Raw genomic sequence first — 19199 nt, 5'->3', positions numbered from 1 at the left:
TCACCCATCAACTGAAGGGATTTTATCCCTAATGTGGGTTTTCCATGGCCACTACAGGAGCCCATGTGGGATAGGAACATGTAAAAACAGGAAAACAAGACACTTGTCCAGAAGTTGTAATCTAGGGACGCATTTGTTTAAACACAAACCCTCTGGATGCGGGGCACTTTGGAGTGCGGATCTGCTCCATGGAGTAATCTGCATGAACTGTCTCCAGCATATTTCCCTGTCCCATGGGAGGAGTTAGCAGGGAAAATAAAGGCTGAAAGTTTGCGTGTCACAACTAGAGAGAGCAGCGCAATAGAATGATAGGCTGCATAGAATCACAGAATTGCCTAAGTTGGAAGGGACCTTTCAGATCATCGAGTCCAACCATCAACCTAACGCGGACAAAAACCATGTCCCTCAGCATCACACCTTTTAAATCCTCCAGGGATGGTGACTCCACCGCTTCCCTGGGCAGCCTGTTCCAGTGCTTGACAACCCTTCCAGTGTAGAAATTTTGCCTAATATCCAGTCTAAACCTCCCCTGGTGCAACTTGAGGCCATTTCCTTTTGTTCTATCACTTGTCACCCGGGAGACTGACCCCCACCTCGCCACAACCTCCTTTCCAGTAGTCGCAGAGAGCAGTAACTGCAGCGAAAGCTGCTAAAGATTTTAGAAGTTAAAAGAAAAAAGTGCCCACAACTTCTCTCACCCTTATCCCAGACACAAACTACTCCGTTAACTCCGTGCTGAACCAGGGCAATTCTTCCACATTTCAGCCAGAGGCGCAGCCTTTGTTAAGCGTCTCTCCTTTTCTCACACACACGGTGCGTGTGCTCAGCTGCGGGACCCGAGGAGGGAGAACCATTGCACTGTGGATCTGTTCTGCCCCGCTCACTCCTCCCAAGTAAGTGTTTGCTCATCAGGTCAGCTCACAATTCACCAAGCAGTACTTCGACACCTGCCTTCTGGTGCTCCAGTCAGGATACAAAACTCAGAAATGTCTTTTTGGGCAGAGTATAAAAAGCAAAATTCAATGCTTAAAGTGTTATTTACTATGGTAGGAAGCCAGTTTAAAAGAGCAAACCAAATAACTCCAAGTTTTAAACAGCATTACTTCAACTTGAATATATCCAGGAAAGGAACCACTTTGCACTGAAGGGTCACAGAACTAAATTCTTTTTTTAAAAAAACCAAACATGATAGACATACACTTTTTTCAAGTTTAACTAGATTTACAGTGCTTCCATACATCAAACAATTTAACCAACCCTTTATTTCCTCCTAGTTTGAAAATGACTAGTGTGACATGCCATATATTTTAAACTTTCAAGAACCAGTACTGAATATTTACATATCGATTCCATGCTTGACACTTTTCTTTACTTTTCATTTCAAATTCCCTGACAGAAAGCAAATTATTCATATCCCTGCTAGTTTCCAACACAGTAAAGTTTCTAAAAAAATAAAACAACCTTAAACACGTGGTCTAAAGGAGCTAGTCAGCTTTAAAAATATTTATGCAGTGCTACTTAAAAAAATAGCATTAATACCTGTAATGCCTGCGAGATCTCCACCCATTTTAGTCATTACAATTGCATTATTAGTAAAATTACATCCTCCTTTTATTTCACCATTCATAAAACTGTTTTGACTTCCAATCCAAATCTTTATTCAGGTCATTTTAAACAATGTTAAAACGCATACCTTTGCAAACCGATACTATTCCCTTTAACTGCACCCAGTCAATTAACAGAAGTTTACCGCTTTCATAGGTTACGTCAATTGACTTTGTGCAAACCAACCACCTCTCAGACAGCGGGAGCTGTCCCAGTCTCCAGACAGAGAAAGTGCACATAATAGGGGCCTTCTGTGGTTCAAATAAAAACCTACTTAATTTATCCAAGCAGTTATAAAGCTTAAAAAAAAAATCAATTTAAAGTATTATTATACTTTAGAAACACTTAAAATAGAGCGTTAAAGGCAGACGAGCTGTCCAAATTAAGTTAAGATTATGTAAAACGAGAACATTACAACTGCGCCTTCTTTAAGTAGATGAAGACCCCTTTATAGCACTTCCGTAACGTCAAGAGACCAAAGCACAAGTGAAAATCGAGCTCGGGTAAGTCGGACAGCAGAGCTCATTTGTAAAAATTGTATATGGCCTTTAGAAAAAGCTACCGCTCCTCACCCCTTCCAAAAATGCAACAAAAGGCTATTGAGAATTTGTTGATCCTATGAAATCCCATAGAGCCCAAAGGAATGCAAATGTGTAAAAAGCTTACTTCAGTCATACTGAAGTCAATATGAAAATAAATTTAGAGTTGCATCTAGTGGTAACATTTCTTTATGAATTCACACTTCTCAAAGTTTTTCTTTTTGCACTGTACCTCAGTCCGGTTACAGAAACAAAAGATCCAAACCGTCTATTCGAAGGGAAGGTTTAGCACAACTGCCTCACTACGTGGTTGTTCAGTTCATACACCTGTCTGTATGGCCCCCCCTCAACTCTGTACGTCAGCAGAGAGGCAGACAACTAATTAACTCCAGGCTCTCTAAGGGTACAGGTATCTCGCCTTTTAACTTCAAAGCACACTCCATTTTCCAATGAAATAACTCTTGTGCTCCCGATGCGTGAGCTGGAGGTGTAAAGTAAATGCTAGAATATTCTCTTATGCTCCCTGAAGTCAATGACAGATTTTCTACTAATTTTGACAGGTGTGGTATCTTATTTAAGCATCTAATCACATTGCCAAAGATGTACAACAAAACCTACATAAATTACATTTACATTTGTATTCGTTCACAGATTAATTCATTTCAGTCAATCTTCTATCACCTGCTAATTGTACTGCTGTCGGATGGACCTCCATTCATTAATAACTCAGAGTGGCTGAAAAAAAGGGCTAATGGCTCTAAACCTGAGAGAAAAAAACTAAAATTGCCTTACACGTATATATATTTTTAATTTTCTTGCAGTAATAAGTCACACACAAAACACCTGTACCTTTCTTTTGGCACAAAGAATATTTTAGAAGTCCTTCAAGTCTTAACTCAAAGAGGTTCTTTACTGAGTATTGTCTACCGAAGTCCACAAAAAAATTAAAACATTCTTTCAAAAGGAACAAAAAAATTTACAATTGTACACAAAAAGTCTTGAATTTTATTGAAATTTCAAGTCTTGTATCAAACAAAAACTTTTCTTCAGACAAAAATATTCTCTTGGTGTCCTCCAGATACCAGAACTCTGAATTGGTCCTTTAGTGCCGCTGCTTTTCTTTGTCATCTTCACAGAAGTCCCCATGGTTGGGCTGTTCCATTAGGCCTCATTTTATCGTGTGAAGGAACGTACATGACGACCTCTTCCACTGCCTCCACTAACAAACTTCCCTCTCGAGCCACCACTGCTACTACTATTAGCACTTGTCCAAGACGGTCCAATTCCTCCCCGGCCTCTGGAAGCACGATCGCGAGGACTCGGTCGGTAGCCTTAAAGCAAAGAAAAGTATACTCAGTTGGAAAAAAAAAAAAAAAAAAAAAAAAGCCCTAGGCGTAGTAGCTGCTGTGAAAGCATAAGAAACAAAAACCAGATGAGACACAAACGGGGTCTGTTTTCTCCTTTTAATTTTCACTTTTTCTTTTAGGCAAGCATTTTTGCTTGGATTGGCTCTCTCTAATTACCATGTAGGTTCGAAGACAACTGAATTGCAAAAATCTGAATGCAAAATTAAGATTCTGCGATCAAGCGTTCAATTCAGCAAGTTCTATGGATTACAGGGCAGTTCGTACGAAAGCATGTATTTGACAGTCTCAGTGACAACTGTTCATATATGCTTAAAACATTTGCTGAATTTCAAGGTGTTTGCAGCATCCTTGCATGGTTTCATTTGTAAAGCAAAAATGAAATTCAAGGAATTCTCTATAGTTCGATGCCCATATGAATACCATGTACCTGCTGAACTTAATGGTCTCAATGGTGGCAGTGGACCCCTGTTAAAATTGCTTTGACCACCTCTACTGTCATTGTAGGTTCCCCTGGGCGTACTCTGTGCACTCCAACTTGAGCCTCGAGCGCCTTCACGACGACTGTAATTTCCTAGATAGGGAGAGAAAGCACACGCTTGAGCAAACATCACCTTTCTTTCTTTTTTTTTTTTTCATTTCAATCTTCATAATATTCAGGGTGGCAAACATAATATTTACATAATTCAAATACATAAAGCTACTCTGCACGAACATACTCTTGGTATTCTAATTCGAAGCCTACAAGTTACCGTATTATACGTAGAATCGGGTGAAAATATCTGTTTTTCAGACATGAACTCAAGTTTAAAAGAGTTCACGTTATCTGGTGCATTAAGACAGACTACTATACTTTACATTTTTTTGGTAAAGTAAACCCTAGTATTTATAATTTGACTAAATGGCAGTATTTTCTGTTTCTACTGTGCCAAGACTTGCCCTAATTATGGGATGGAAGAGAAAGGAATGCAACCTCGTCTATATATGAAAAAAATTCTGTTTCTGTAGATAAATTTCTGTAGATAACATTCTGTAGATAAAAATCTCCAGGTTGACTGAAAATTGCATCTTATTCTTGTCAGGATCCTCAATCCTTTTATTTAAAAGCCTCATTTAGACCCAGAGATGTATTGTGACGCTTGATTTCAGGAACTACCACGTCACAAAAGGTAGAGAGGGCTTTTTATTTTTCTGACTGCATCTCTGAAGCACTCCAACAGCTGCTAGAAGAAAACGGCTAAACTCCTTTTGTAAAATAGAGGGGGAGAGAGAGGCAACACCGGAACTGGTAGCCTTGTTTCAATTCCACAGCACTCCAGAGAACCTTTTCTAGTGTTTAACAACTTATTTCAACAATGCTCCTTCAGGAACATCTCACACCAGGGTTAGTATTACCAAAGCATTTTTAGCATTCATTTACTCCAATTCTAATACAGGAAATGACATACCTTTTGAAGCAGGTGGTGTAAAGAACCTGTTCTGACTGTGAAAAGCTCCTCGTCCTCCACGATTCCCTGAGAACCCACCGCGTGAAGAAATCTTCTGTGACACTTTCGGTGGCCTTTTGGCTGGTGGTATCCCATCTGGAGCAACCACTTCTTTGCTCTCTGCAGCAACAAAGTCATCCACGTGCATGGAGGGTGGCCGGCTCGTATTCTGTTTCCTCTGACGGAAGATATCATGTGGTCGAATTCCTTGTCCAAATCCTCCCCTGCCTCTTCCTCTTGGTGGTGGCACAACATGAGCTCTCTTCGCAGGTTCTATGTACTCAGATTTTCCACTGTCATGACAAACCATGATTTATTTGGTTAATGTAAAAATGTAGTCATACATAAATAAGGCATTCTCTACATTGAAGACTCAATTCAAAAGGTATTTGACATTTTGAGAATATACAAATCGGTGCTGAAAACACTAACCGTTTACTCCTTAAACTCATCTTACCTTGAAGTTATGAAGGTCTCATGCTTGTGCTTGCCGAGTTTGAACCCTTTTGTGGTTTTTGTGCGGCCAGGAGATGATGGTTCTGACAAAAATGACCTCTCCAGTTCAGCTTGCAAGTCAAAGTCACTGCAGCCCTTCTCTGACAGTTCAATTAAGTCAACTTTCACCTGCAATGACAGAGTTTAGTTTTATCACAACAATCATTACTAGCACCCTCTGAAGAAGAAAACATGCTGCACCAGGATGGAAGAGATTCAGCTAGGGTCCTTCTACTGGAGCAAAAAAGCTCTACCTTTTAACACAGTAGTTGTGGCCCAAAGCAAAAAGCAGCAGTAACAAAACAAAAAAGCAGCAGAGCTGCAGCAAAATTGTCTTGATGGTTCTGAATCTCAAGGCAGTCAAGGGCACAGCTTTCACGTATGAACACCTGTCTTGTCACTAAATGACCTACACTGAGGCACTCTCTTGCTTAAGCTACAGTCCTATAAATTTATTAATGCTGCTTTTATACAGGAATCGACAGTTTTGGTTTTGCTTAAGAAATTAAAACACAAGTATGTTTGCATGTAAATTAAAAAAGACTAAAACTAAAAAAGAGTGAAGGCAATGACGTCAACAGAAACTGATTATTTCTCACGTAAGTTAAGACACTGCCAATTGCTTAGTTAAAAAAAAGGGAACGTTTTCATATGTATTTCAAACTGACACTTAAAATTTACATTATAAAAATCAAGTTTCAAATACTGTGAAAAGTTTTTGTGCCAGTAGTTTCATTTACTACTGCCATTTTTTCCACTTCTGTCACATCAGAGCAAAGATTTTTTAAAAAGAAAGCGTAGCTATCAGGCTCTTTGCTCTACTGCAATGACACAAGACAAGCAAGGAAAAGAAAATAAATCACATTCTTTGTCTACCTTTAACACAAACTGCTGAAAAGCCCCAGCGGCATTGCAAAAGCAGGTTAGGACTGATACGACTGTTCCTCTAAAAGACAGGACTTCTGCGTGAGAGCACTGCGGAAGGTGCCAATTTTGTGGCTGCTTCTGAGCGAACCTGAAGGCATTTGATAACAACCTTTGACAAATGCCAACCCCTACATCTGGGTCAATTTACAAGGGTGAGCTCAGGAAAACAAACCGTTTGGTCATCTGAATTTCTGATGCTACTAGCTCAGGTAAACCCCCATTTTTAAATCCACTTCAGTTATGTTAATGAAGCCTTTTACCATATCCAGATCAGTGTCTATTTCTTCAGCCTGAAAGGGTGAGAACCACATGGACTTCAGCTGGTCATCCATAACGTCTGCCAACACGTAGGTAGTCCTGCAACAAAACAAATGCCTATTCGGTTATGAACTACAACCAACTGCAAGCATACGCAGTATTACGGAACCTGGGGTGAATGTTGCTGCTTACCCTTGACACTTGCATGAAAATTAAACACACTGGGACTAGTAGGCAGTCACAACAGTGCTGTTTAGATCCTGTTTGTAATATACTCATGCATAAATTATTGCATTGTCTTAAGTAAACCACAAGTAGCACGCTCACACACTTAACCATTTTACCTGTTGTTAAACAAATTCTGAAGAGAGTCTGGTGCAGAAAGAATAGGCTCTACATCTTGGTCACTCAGCGGACAAGAATCACCTGCCGATTCCAACATCTGCCTCACTCCAACGATGTTGTCCAGTAAGGATTCGAGGCCATCATCTTCCTTAGAACGATCCTAAGTCAACACAGCACAAGTCAGAACTTCTTCCCCTCCTCAGAGAAGGAAATATGCTTTTGCTAATTAAGAAAAAAAGCGGGGGAGAGGTGATGCTATACAAAACAGTCTATTCCTCCACAAACAGTGAAACTGAGACACCCGCGTACACAAAAAACAGCAGAGAGCTCCTCAGGATGCTGTAAAACAAACTATATCACCACACGCACATTCTAGTCTTCATTTCCAGTTGATGCAATAACAGAGTCTCAAAGGCGGCATCACCCCAGGTTTTAGTTAACAAGCTCTCTGCTAGAGCATTCCAACATCTTAAATGTCTGCTATTTCTCGTTCAGTGCAGTTGTGGCTTTTAATCTTTTACCACAGATGTAGGTGGCCAGGGAAGGGACAGTAGGGAGTAAAGCACTGGAAAGGCATTTGTGACCAACAAGCTGCGGAGCAGCTGTTTTACAGACTTCTAAATTAGCCACCTACTGCACAGCTGACATCAATTATGTAGGATTGGATTTGCATATTAGAGTTAAATTTGCGATCAGAAGCACAGAAACGTTGGATGCATTGAATTCTGCCTGTCCTAAAGTCCAATTTACCCCTGCTCGAAGCAGGACTATCAATCAAAGCCAGACCAGGTCAGCCATAACTTTATCTAGCTGCGTCTATAAAAATGTTCCAGTGACAGAGTCCACAGCCACAATGAGCAACCTGTTCCAGCGCTACACTTCTCCCTCAATGATTTTTTCTTTTCCTAATGTCAGCCTGATCCTCTGAATCCACAACCTGAGGCCATCACCCCTTGTTTTATTATCTGCAATTATCAAAATGAGTTTGATTCCACCACCTTTGTTACTATCCCCCAAACAGCTGTAAGTAGCTCTGAGATAGCTCCTTAGCCCTCTTCACCAGGCTAAACGAGCCCGGCTTCCTCCTCCTCCTCTCTCTACAGCCTTTGTGCTCTAGGTCCCTGACCGCCTTGGTAGAACCCTCTTCAGTTTCCATACATCTCTCTAGAACTGTAAAAGGACAAAGCTAGCCAAAGCTGAATGCAGCACTCCGTATGAGAGCTCACCTGCATCCTGTGGAGGGAGACGGTAAGATCCCCTGATTTGCTGACCATGCTCCTTCAGGGATGGCTCAGAACACTGTCTGCCTTGTTTGTAGTGACTACGCACTCTTGGCCCACGTTCAACCTAACATCCACCATAAACACCTGGCCCTTTTCAGCCCAGCCCACATCAAAGCATGGTGTTATCCTGCTCTCACTGCAGAACTTTGCGTTTTGCCTAACAAACCACACAAGTTTTCTGCTAAATCAATTCTAAAAAGTTTCTTGAGGTTCCTCTGGATTGAGGCTTTTGCTGTTTGTCACATTAAACACTCCCCCAGCTTACTGTCATCCACAAATTCACCGAACATGTATCAATCGTTCAGGTCTCTGATGAAAACATCCAACAATATCAGCCCCAGTATTGACTGCTGGGTATTCCACTTATTACTGGTCACTGCTAAGCACTGGTTCCAGTTATTTATTAGATTAACAATCTGTTTCACCACTATCCAGTGCTCTCTGTTGCATGCATTCGCTGCCTTTCATCGCACAGTTAATTGCCTATGCTTTTATGGTGTGCAAGACTCTCAGCACAAGTGGATCTCAACCCTACCTGAAACTTCTTAGTATTACCACAATACAAACAATGAAGTCAGAATCCACCCTGCATCAGAATAGGTGATTTTGGACTTCAGTATTACAACAATGGCAACAGCTATCACCAATTCCGCAACGTATGCCACAGAACTGCGCATCCTTCTCATCAAGGAGGGACAGTCTATATTGTTTTAAAAACACGTTCAGATACAAGACAAAACATCAACTTGATTATTTGAATTCTTTTACCATAACATGTTTCTCCAGATCAAGCAGCAGTTTTTCTGGTGTTTCTTCTTTGTTCTGCAGTAGATGCTTCAACTCTGCAGTAGTGAGACCCAGCGTTCTGCCTGGATGAGATCCATCTGCTTCCATAAGGCTTCCGTCATCTCCACAGCATCCCTGAAATATTTGACAAGTGGGAAATAAGTACACCTAAATATTCATTATACTTCTGGACTGCAAACCCCTTAGAATTCAAATGTACATTAGAGCAAATCTAGCAAAGCAAGAGTAATCTCCTGATTTAAAAACGTATTATGCAAAATATTTTAAGAAAGTACACTTCAATAAGCAAGTCTGGATGCTGCATCAAGATGAGTGCAATCCTTTCCTACATAAGCTGAGGTCTGTATCACAGAATTAACAAATATTTTAGATTCCTTTCTATACTACATATCAATATAGCAACTCTCTAACAGGATACTGTGAATCTAAAACCTGGACGCAATAGCATGCTATTCACTGAGGAAATCAATATGGATCAATATGTCATTCTTCCTACTGAAAACCCCTCTTATTTACTAAACATATATTCTGCCCAGCTTTCACAGATTTCATTAAAAACTAAAGATGGCACTAACACTACTGATGGAAAAGCCTTACACAGCAATCAGCATAGTCAACTGCTTTCTGAATTGTTACTGAACATGTCTCACACTGCAGATTTCAAAGAAAAGCAGCTAAGTTTTTCTAAGTATTCGATACACGTTCACTTACCAGTGTCTCAGAGTTTAGAATCTGTCGCATAAAATCCAAAAAAGAAGAGGCCAGTTCACCTGTGTCTTTGCTAAAACTCGTTATTACTCGCTTTAATACAGTGTACAGAGCATTGCTGTGTTTTCTTAGAGAGCTGTTTTCATAATGAAAAGAGAGAAAATACTTTATTAGTGCATACATTGTGACCGTTCCACTGTAACTTGTTGTAAGAAAACAACACGTATACAAAATATATTTGGTAAATTTTACAATTATCAAGTTGAGTTTTGATTACGAAGCTGGAGCTTCATTATTTTCTCTGTACTAGACTGTTGTTCTCACTAGTGCTGTCTGCAGATATTTCAGGCTGCACATAGACAGCTATACATACTACAGTAATACCTCTAAAACCTGCAAAAAATTACATTTTTATCTTTGGCGGAAAAGGGATAGGTGTACAAAAATATTTGCTTGCACAAGGGCCTTAGGTATAAAGCAGGATCATGCCTGCTGTTACAATTTCACTGCATCCCATGATGCCTAACTGCAGAAACAAACCAGAAAGGTAATCACCAACACAGAAACAGCAAGGCTGGGCACTGAAGCTGTCAGCTAGACTTACAGGATCACAGAAACAACAGCATCTTTAACCTGCTGATTTTTCATTTGCAGGTTGTATAGCTTCCTGCTGTCTGAGCAGCACATTTCTATAGCACTGCGTAGATGGGTGTTTTCAACAACCTTTTATTGACAAGGCTCCATGTACTACCTTTTTCTCTTCAGGAACCTCACAACTTTCTTGTCTCTTTCCACCTCACCTTCAGTCAACAGAAACAGATTCAAATACAGGACAAGGAATTAAGCGTCAAAACAACACAATACTGTCCATTGTATATATATATTCTGTTCCAAAGGGAGTGGAGTCAACAAAAGTAGTTAAAAAAAAAATCCTCATTTCAGAAGCCTTAATTGCCTGGAGGTCAGAATACTCTGGGGAAGTGCAAACTGAATCCCCTCAAAACAGAGGGAACGACAGACAGCTCTCCAACATCCCAGATGAGAGCTCTAACTACCGAGTGACTCAAAAGGGAAGGATACAAGCACTATATCTCATCCTAATCCTCCAGCCTTGAAGTGGGGAAGTGGAGTGTAAAAACCTTTTTTCAATTATTTGTTTTTTTCTTAGAAGAAAGTGCTCCTGTGTGCATACTGCGGAAATGATTCAGAGGTAAAACCTCAAGTGAAGGAAGACCAAAACACTGCACGAAGCTCCAAAGGGAAATGAAAGTTCAGGTGCATTATCCTCAACATCTCCTACTAGAATGAGCAGGAAGTGATTTCACACTGCATAAGTCTTGAAATCATTTTAAGTTGTCAGCGATATCTTAAAACACCATACCTCTTTAAGTGATAGAAGCCATAGTCATGCTCTGTAAGGAACATCATTGTTCGGATACATGTCAGCAGACAAGTGTAACTGCTCTCAGAATTAGTTAATGTTTCCATCAGACAGTCACAAATTAAGGGCATCAGGTCTTTGCTGGGTAAGGAGTTGGAAAGCTGCTCTGATTCAGACACAGAACCTTCCGACGAACTTGGTAAAATGAGTGCAATATCCTATAAAAAATTATTATTATACACATCGTAAAAAATGCATTCTGTATACCAGCAATACGTATAAAACATACATTAAGTCAGAAGCACTCGGTTCTTTCACTACCCCTTTATCATCTTATTCCAGTGTTTCAGTTATTACTATTAAAATACTGATCCAGAATATCCTTTTTAATTTAAGGGTTACAAACCATTATTGATTTTTAAAAACATAAAAGCTTCGAAGGGTGAAATGTGATAGCAGAGCCACAACTAAAAGCCAAACAGTCACTGGATAACATGCATACAGTTGCTTGCCTAGGTACTCAAACTGCCCCTTAATCTCAAAACATTCATCAAAATATAAGGAGCAGCTGAGGTGACTTGGCTTGTTCAGCTTGGAGAAGAGAAGGCTGATGGGTGCCCTCATGGCGACTGCTACAACTTCCTCAAGTGGGGTGGTGGAGAGGGAGGTGCTGATCTCCACTCTCTGGTGACCAGCAATAGGACACAAGGAAATGGAATGAAGCTGCATCAGGGGAAGTTCAGGTTGGACACTAGGAAAAAAGGTCCTTCACTGAGAGGGTGGTCGGGCACTGGAACATGCTCCCCACGGCAGTGGTCACGGCACCAAGCCTGTCAGAGTTCAGGGAGCGTCTAGATGATGCACTTGGTCATATGGTTTAGCTTTTGGTAGTCCTGCAAGGAGCAGGGAGTTGGATTCAATGATTCTTATAGATCCAACTTGCGATATTCTATGACTCTATGGTTCTATGAAGGTTAAGAGGCTACAGAACCATTTAGGAAGTTTAAGATCTACTGGTCCCTCCACATTTTACGTAAAATAAAACACAAGTGACTTTCACAATGAATTTGCATGGGCAAAGAGCTCTTGTTTATATGCAAATGGCTGATTAATCTCTACTGACCAACAATGGAAAAATGTCCTTTGCATAAGTGGGTAACCACTAAAGCAAATAAATACATGCAACTAGTAAGGCAATTAATGACATGCAAATCTATGCACGCAACTAATGAGAAAGTACCAGGGCCAGTCTATGAATCAGTTTTCAGATAACATTTCTTACTTTGCTCTGGTAACTTATGCTTTCTTTTAAATGGCGGAGCTTCATGGTAGCAGTGTATCATACATAACTTTGTATTTGGAATACATTTTTAAGAGGTTTCAGTTAGACAGCTAAGAGATACACAGATGTGACAGCTGAAGTTTTGCCAGTGGCCGATAGGGAGAAATGGCATCCCTCTCTCAGCTGAGGGGACAGTCAATCTTCGTGCCATTCAGGTTTTGGTCTCTAATGAGCTACCATAATAGTACACATAATGCAAAAGAGATAACATAAAATGAAAGGATTGACATTCGAGAGCAAATGACAGGAAGTCTGCCAAAGCAGCTAACCACGCACATTTTTTCTTTTTGTGTTTTAACAATGTTGATGTGTTTTTGATGTGTTTTCTTTTCTTTTGGAAAAAAGCAGACACGTAAGAAATAACCTCATTTAGTCTCCTACAACTATCAATACACATTTTGCATTAAATATAGAAAATACCTGATCACAGAGGGACTGCAGAAGGGAAGTCACGTATTCCGCGCACTGTTGATGAGTGACATTGTCGCCAGCTGATCGCATCAAAGCCAAGAGCTCCTGGAAAACCTCTGCATACTTTTCATCACCTTTAGTAGTTCCACTGATAAGATGCAAAATAGCCAATTTACAAGCTTTATGTGAAGCCAGGGCATCCAATAAAGCAAGCAACCGAGTGGTCTGTCCAGTGTACTGTTTCTCTTTCTCTTCTGCGTTGCTGAAAGGATATCAATGCACTTTGAAAAAGCTGGTTTAAAGTAATCAAAAAAACTATAAAAACAACCATTACAGGAGTCATGTCATTCTGCATTTTTAAAAATAACACGTAATTTATGTACTGAAACTTACAGTTTCATTTACTTTGTGAAAACTGCTCAACTTTCACGAAATGACCTCTGGTTGCATCATAAATTAACTAATCTACTATGCATTTAACACACTATAGGCCAACTATTTGCATATGGATAAATATGCTTTAGTACAAACAGCATCTAATTCTATGTGGATAATTACGCTTCTAAAGAAACAGTAATCATTGTTTCAAATCCCTCTGAATTTGTAGTATTCAACTTCCACCAGCTTACAAACATCTGCACATTTTCCTTATGTAAATCCCAGTACAGAAAATTTTACTGGCCTACTTTTCTTTTTTCTATCAGATAGGTCCTTTAGAAGCACTTCACAGATGAGATAAGGCTTTGAGGGACAGCCCGAAGAAAGTCTTCCTAAAATACTTACCATAAACATACAATCTGAAACTGTTTACATCAAAACTTGAAATTATGAGATGGTTCCTTGGCAACACTAAGCATTATCCGGACACAATATATAGCACTGGACTGAGAATTCATTCAGTTCATAATGGATAAGTAGCATTTCTGAAAATGTTTTCCTCCTGCTAAATCTCCTACACAGAACCGAGGTGAATTTAATAGTTCATTAAAGAAATCTTCGCAATAGAAAACAAAGATACCTTTGTAGGTCTTCTACAATCAGATCCAATACAGTCCTCATGATAAGAAGTGCAGTTGGCGAAGCCAAGTCACACAGCTGAACACAAATACGTCTCAACATATGCTGAATGGGCTGGCAAGATGAACCAGAGAAAGATCGAACTATCTCTTGTATCAGTTTGGCTTGAACATGAAGATGCATACTCCACAGCTTCCTGGTGTTGAGCGCCACTGAAATATCATGTGGCTCAATTACCTGCAGGAACAGAAGGACAGCAAGTTTTTCCTTTCGACTTTTATCATAAAACCTGAATTCTACCACAAGGTATAAACAAAATACTGTCCTCATCAAAAACACGCAATGCCATTTTCATCATTATCACTGAATGACAAGGCACAATTCCAGCAAATTAGGTATTCCTTTGGGAGCACGTGTCGTCACACACCTTTTATGCTTATTTATTAATGATCACAAATTCAAGATCCATGCCAAAAGAAAGGAGAGCCTTAATATACCGAGTTTGGTATTCAGGGTTAAATTAAAAGGCTTCATAGCCAATCATTTAAGTAATAGAATGGGAGTCTAGGTAATTTCACAAGGGACAAAAGAACAACATATGACCACTAATTTAAAAAGATGCTCCAAATTAGAACAATTTTGATCCTGATGAAAAAGATGTATCTTCAAAGAACCTATATGAACACAAATGCTTTACAGAAATTTTAATTCATCCTCTCATATATCTATTTTTTCCACAACTACAAAACTGGTCTAAGTGTTACACATAATTAAAATTCTTTAAAAACTAAATAAATCTAAATTATACCTGAGTCGTCTGCATGGGCAGCGGAAGAGGCAACAATTCTGAAAGCAGTATAAGTCCAGAGAAAAAGCCTTCGGGAATTCTCAAAATTGAAGAGAGAACTTCCTTCAGCATTAAAGACCAAGTATTGTTTGCCAAAGTTTCTTCAGAAATGGTAAGTTTTTCATTAACACCTTGTGTAAAAGTCAGTAGGATATCAACAATGTCATTCTGAATTTTTTGTTCATCACTATCTAAGCGGCCTGAGAGAGGAATAGAACACAGGAGCATGTGTAAAGAAACAAGTGCTGACGGAACACGCATGTCTTTGAATTCAAAAGATCCACCCCTCAGGAGTTCAGTTAGCATTGTTTTAAGGAGAGTGAGTGTACAGCGGGCCATAGAAATGGTAGTAACTCTGTGAAGTGTGGTGCCCATGTTGACATGGAGCCGCCAAGGCTGAATAAGCACGCTGTTCAGCTTCTGTAATACCCGGATGAAGGTGTCCATTCCCTCAGAAGAAAAGAGCTGAATAACTGCAAGATGCCATTTAAGGTCTTTCTGTTGACCTGTACAAAAAAGAAAACATTTCTGTATGTCTAATTTCTCCTGGGCAATCACAGTTACTACTTTAGACACATTTAAGTAGAAGACTCAGAAAACTAAGTTTTCTATGTTAAGCAGTACAAATATATCAACTATACCTTCTACCAGTGGCGGTGGACATGCAACATGACAAAGAACGCGAAGTGCAGTAGGAAGACCAACTCCATCTGGGGTCATCAAACTGTCAATATTCTTTTAGGAAAAAAAAAAAAAAAACGTATTGCAAGGAAGAAATTCTACAACCAGTACTTAGTATTCAAATTCTGTATTTAGTTACTGCAAGTATTCCACAAAATTTAAATTCAATTACTCCATCTTTTGGAAAGCAGTCACAAATATGGCAGAAGCAAAAAAAGGGTCAATGTTGCTTTGTGGTTTTATGGGAAGCTAAAAGATTCAAACAGTTGGATCTTTGCATCATGTAGTTACCTTTCAATACATATAACTGAGTGCAAGAACTGGCCTAGATCATAAGCTTTAATAAAAACTTCTATTTTGGATAATAGTATATATTTTTAAATATCATATGTTAGTACACACCTAAGATATAATATCAAATGACAGAAGGTCTATGCTTATAGAACACAATGAAAAGATAGCATCTATCTGTATTTTACTAACCTGTTTTATATATTCGATGAGATTTGGAATACAATTTATTTCAAACCTAAGATTTTTCAAAGGTTCAAGCCACTTGCTGAGCTCTGGGGGAAAAAAAAGACAGAGTTAATCAGGTAACTTGTCAATGCGTTTATGAACTTAAAACTTTTTTCAATAAAAATGTACTTAATTTACAAGACAGGTACTAATGCCAAGTGTGAAATTTGTGAGGCATACATTGCAGTTGTAGCCAACTGAAAAGCATCAACAAAAATAAGACTTCAGAACACAATACACCTCACATAAACAGACACAATTTGACTCAAGTCAACCCAAACACTCAAATAATTTTCATCTTATTATCTGTATTATTTGTAATTAAACATATTTTATAAAAGACACTAAGGGTCCCACTGCCAGCTAAAGAAAAAGCCATCAAAAGCAAGGACCAAAGCACATTCCTCTTAATGTACATAACAGGTTATTACAAATTGAATACAAAACTCCTATTAAACACCCAAATGGAGCCAATTTCTGCACCTGTAACACATACTCACTCTGGAAGTCCTTATAGATTAACAGTCTCTCTCTGTCCAGAATAACATGAAGTCCCAATTTTTTGGGACAGGAGATTTAAAGTTTTAAAACCTATTGTTCCTGAAAATATTTAAAGGAATGGGAAGGTTCAAAGGTTGACTGGATATGAACTGACACCTATGCTCAAACTAATTTCATGATTTGGTTAAATAAACTAGCCCCGCTTCTCATGAAACTGACGATCAGGTGAGGAGCAAAGAAATGAAAGTACGGCAGAGGAGAGATTTAAACTAAAACTTCGAAGAATTCTGATTTCTTTCAGTGCATGTAAGTTTTGGAAGAAATTATTGGTATGTCTACATGAGTCAGTTAAGCAGTGCAGAGCACAATTCTGGACATCAGAGTTTCAACATTTAGGTGTCAGAATCGTCTCCAGCAGGCTTTTTCCGAATGACCTGGGCCTGATCTGTGAGTCAACTCAAACCAGGGAATACATTGAGACAGTTTGGAAGTCAAAAGATTTAGTAACAAGGTAACACGGAGTATTCCATGCCAGTTGGCCTAGATGCCAGAAAACACTCCCAGGTTTATTTCTTAGTATGTAAAGACTCTGTAAGGCTACATCACTAAAGGAAACAACAAAAATAAGAGTCAGCTCACTGACTAGTTAGTCCATTTTTACTAAAATTCGCTCTCCAATTTTCTAACACAGAAATAATTTCAAACTTCCTGTAATTATCCAAAATTCATGGTAGTTAATATTACTTGAGAAGTAATTTAACTGTAAAGAATTTCCTATTTAACTCTCATTAACAGAAGAAAAAAAAATACACATTATCTCAGTGACTCAACTAATCAGATGCAGTTGGAAAAGGAATTTCATTATATACATTATCCAAACCAGATGATTGTGAAGCACCAATTACCCACATATAAAAGGTTTCTTCTATACGTTCAAACAATTCAGTTGATAATGACACATACTGTACCTTGCAATTTGGTGTTATTTTCGTCTGCTTTACAAAGCTTCAGCAAAGGCGCCGAGTGCTGTTCCAGCATTTGGACATCACTGGAAGATTGAACCACCAGCAAAACAAGGATGCAGGCATAATTATAAGCAACTGACTTCTTAGACTTTGAGTCTCTGAAACGACAATAAGGATTTTCTTTAGATCTCAGCTAATACAACTGGATATCTGCTAGATTTCAATTCTCTGACCCCTAAAGATCTACCTACAGAACTTTTACCTTCAGCAAGGATTGCCCCATATAATTATCAACCAAAAAAAACCCAAACAATTTTCTCCTATGCTTTCTGAAAAGCGAAAGCTTTCTTTCACATTTTCATATTTATTTCCATATCCACAAAAGTGAGTCAAGCAGCACACAAATCCTTTTCCATAACTTTGCCTGTTTTACAGATCTTTTTTTAAAAGCACTGCCACCTAAAGTAGTAAAACTGCCTGTCCAGAGAAAACAATGAACTGAGAGATTCCCACCCCAGAGAAGTGTGCAGTGTACAGTTTCCGCAGTCAAATCTTTTGCTTGTTTCACAGTCAAATTTTATGCTTGAATGAAAACTGCCTACTTACTGACTTTTTCATATAGCCAAAAATCTGACCTATATTACAACATCTTTGTGGATGACCTATGCCGATTCTGGGTATTAAGCACTTGATTACAAATGACAGGCCTGATTTTCTATTATGTTCTCCTACTTAAAAGTTGTTTTGTTTTGTTTTTAAACATAAACATCATGATCTAAAAGAAAAAAAATATTTTAGATTTACTGAATTATTTATAAAAGATAGATACTTTTAAAATGTAAAAACCTAAAGGATATAAATAGATGCATAAATTACCCTAAAGCTTCTTTGGAATAGTACTCCATTAAGGTAATAAGACTTTGAAGATTTTTCTCCAGACTGAATACGTGAGCCACAGCAGATCTTCCTACGGGGTTAAAGGTAATCAAGTAAAGGTTGTGAAGTGTTCCCAGCAGATCTGAATGATCAGTCTCCTCACTGGCTGTGCACCGCTGAAAGTGGCAGAATAATTCTGAAATGCACTGTAATGTCTGTGTTGAATGCAGGAGCCACAGGGCAAAAGTATCCTCATTGGCACCATCTGATTGGAGACCTTCCTCTTGATCCGGATCAGAAAACTGACAAAGTGCTCTAATCAACAAGTTCGTTGCTTCGTATTCAGAAATAAAGAAAAGAAGACCCTTCTGTGACTGTGCCAGGAAACGCAAGATATCTCGTATAGCTTGAAGCACACCTGGATGTGCACCTGTTACTGGAATAGACAGTAGCAAAGTAATGCATTCCAAGAAATGGTGACTATGAAGATATCTGGAAAAAAAAAAACAGGAAAATAACCAGTAATATTACAATCATCAGTCAACAATGCATAATAATATTATATAAAATTACATGCCTCCTAGCTTCAGTACTTATTGCTCTGTGGACTATGAGAAATAATAACTAATTATGAAGTAGTATAAAATTTTAATCTTACAAAACATAATTGCTATCATATTTACAGGAAACAAATCCCTAAATACAAAGTTTTAATCTCAAAAAAAAAAAACCCAAAACAAAAAAAAAACCCTTACCTTAACTACAAGCAAAATGACACTTTATATTTTATTAAATTTGCTGTATCTGAATCATCAGTGCTGCATTAAATCTTTTAAATGTG

At 38.7% G+C, this 19199-nt stretch overlaps 1 protein-coding gene across 1 annotated transcript in view; it reads right to left on the bottom strand.

Annotated features, from left to right (window-relative positions):
• Nucleotides 1–1018: 1018 nt before the first annotated feature.
• VIRMA (vir like m6A methyltransferase associated) overlaps nucleotides 1019–19199 on the bottom strand; it is a 28517-nt gene continuing 10336 nt past the window's right edge. Inside the window, exons 9-24 of the mRNA XM_054193615.1 lie at nucleotides 18359–18850; nucleotides 17486–17640; nucleotides 15981–16063; nucleotides 15458–15551; nucleotides 14778–15322; nucleotides 13971–14206; nucleotides 12962–13214; nucleotides 11200–11417; nucleotides 9822–9954; nucleotides 9072–9224; nucleotides 7020–7180; nucleotides 6678–6774; nucleotides 5453–5619; nucleotides 4957–5288; nucleotides 3939–4082; nucleotides 1019–3475 (exon numbers count right to left, since the gene is read on the bottom strand). Of these exons, the coding sequence (XP_054049590.1) occupies nucleotides 3318–3475; nucleotides 3939–4082; nucleotides 4957–5288; nucleotides 5453–5619; nucleotides 6678–6774; nucleotides 7020–7180; nucleotides 9072–9224; nucleotides 9822–9954; nucleotides 11200–11417; nucleotides 12962–13214; nucleotides 13971–14206; nucleotides 14778–15322; nucleotides 15458–15551; nucleotides 15981–16063; nucleotides 17486–17640; nucleotides 18359–18850 (3421 nt within the window). The 3' untranslated portion in view covers nucleotides 1019–3317. The remainder of the gene's footprint in view (nucleotides 3476–3938; nucleotides 4083–4956; nucleotides 5289–5452; nucleotides 5620–6677; nucleotides 6775–7019; nucleotides 7181–9071; nucleotides 9225–9821; nucleotides 9955–11199; nucleotides 11418–12961; nucleotides 13215–13970; nucleotides 14207–14777; nucleotides 15323–15457; nucleotides 15552–15980; nucleotides 16064–17485; nucleotides 17641–18358; nucleotides 18851–19199) is intronic.

This window comes from Rissa tridactyla, chromosome 2 (assembly GCF_028500815.1).
Source record: "Rissa tridactyla isolate bRisTri1 chromosome 2, bRisTri1.patW.cur.20221130, whole genome shotgun sequence".
NCBI classification, from domain to species: Eukaryota; Metazoa; Chordata; class Aves; order Charadriiformes; family Laridae; genus Rissa; species Rissa tridactyla.
This window is presented reverse-complemented; position numbering and strand designations above follow the sequence as displayed.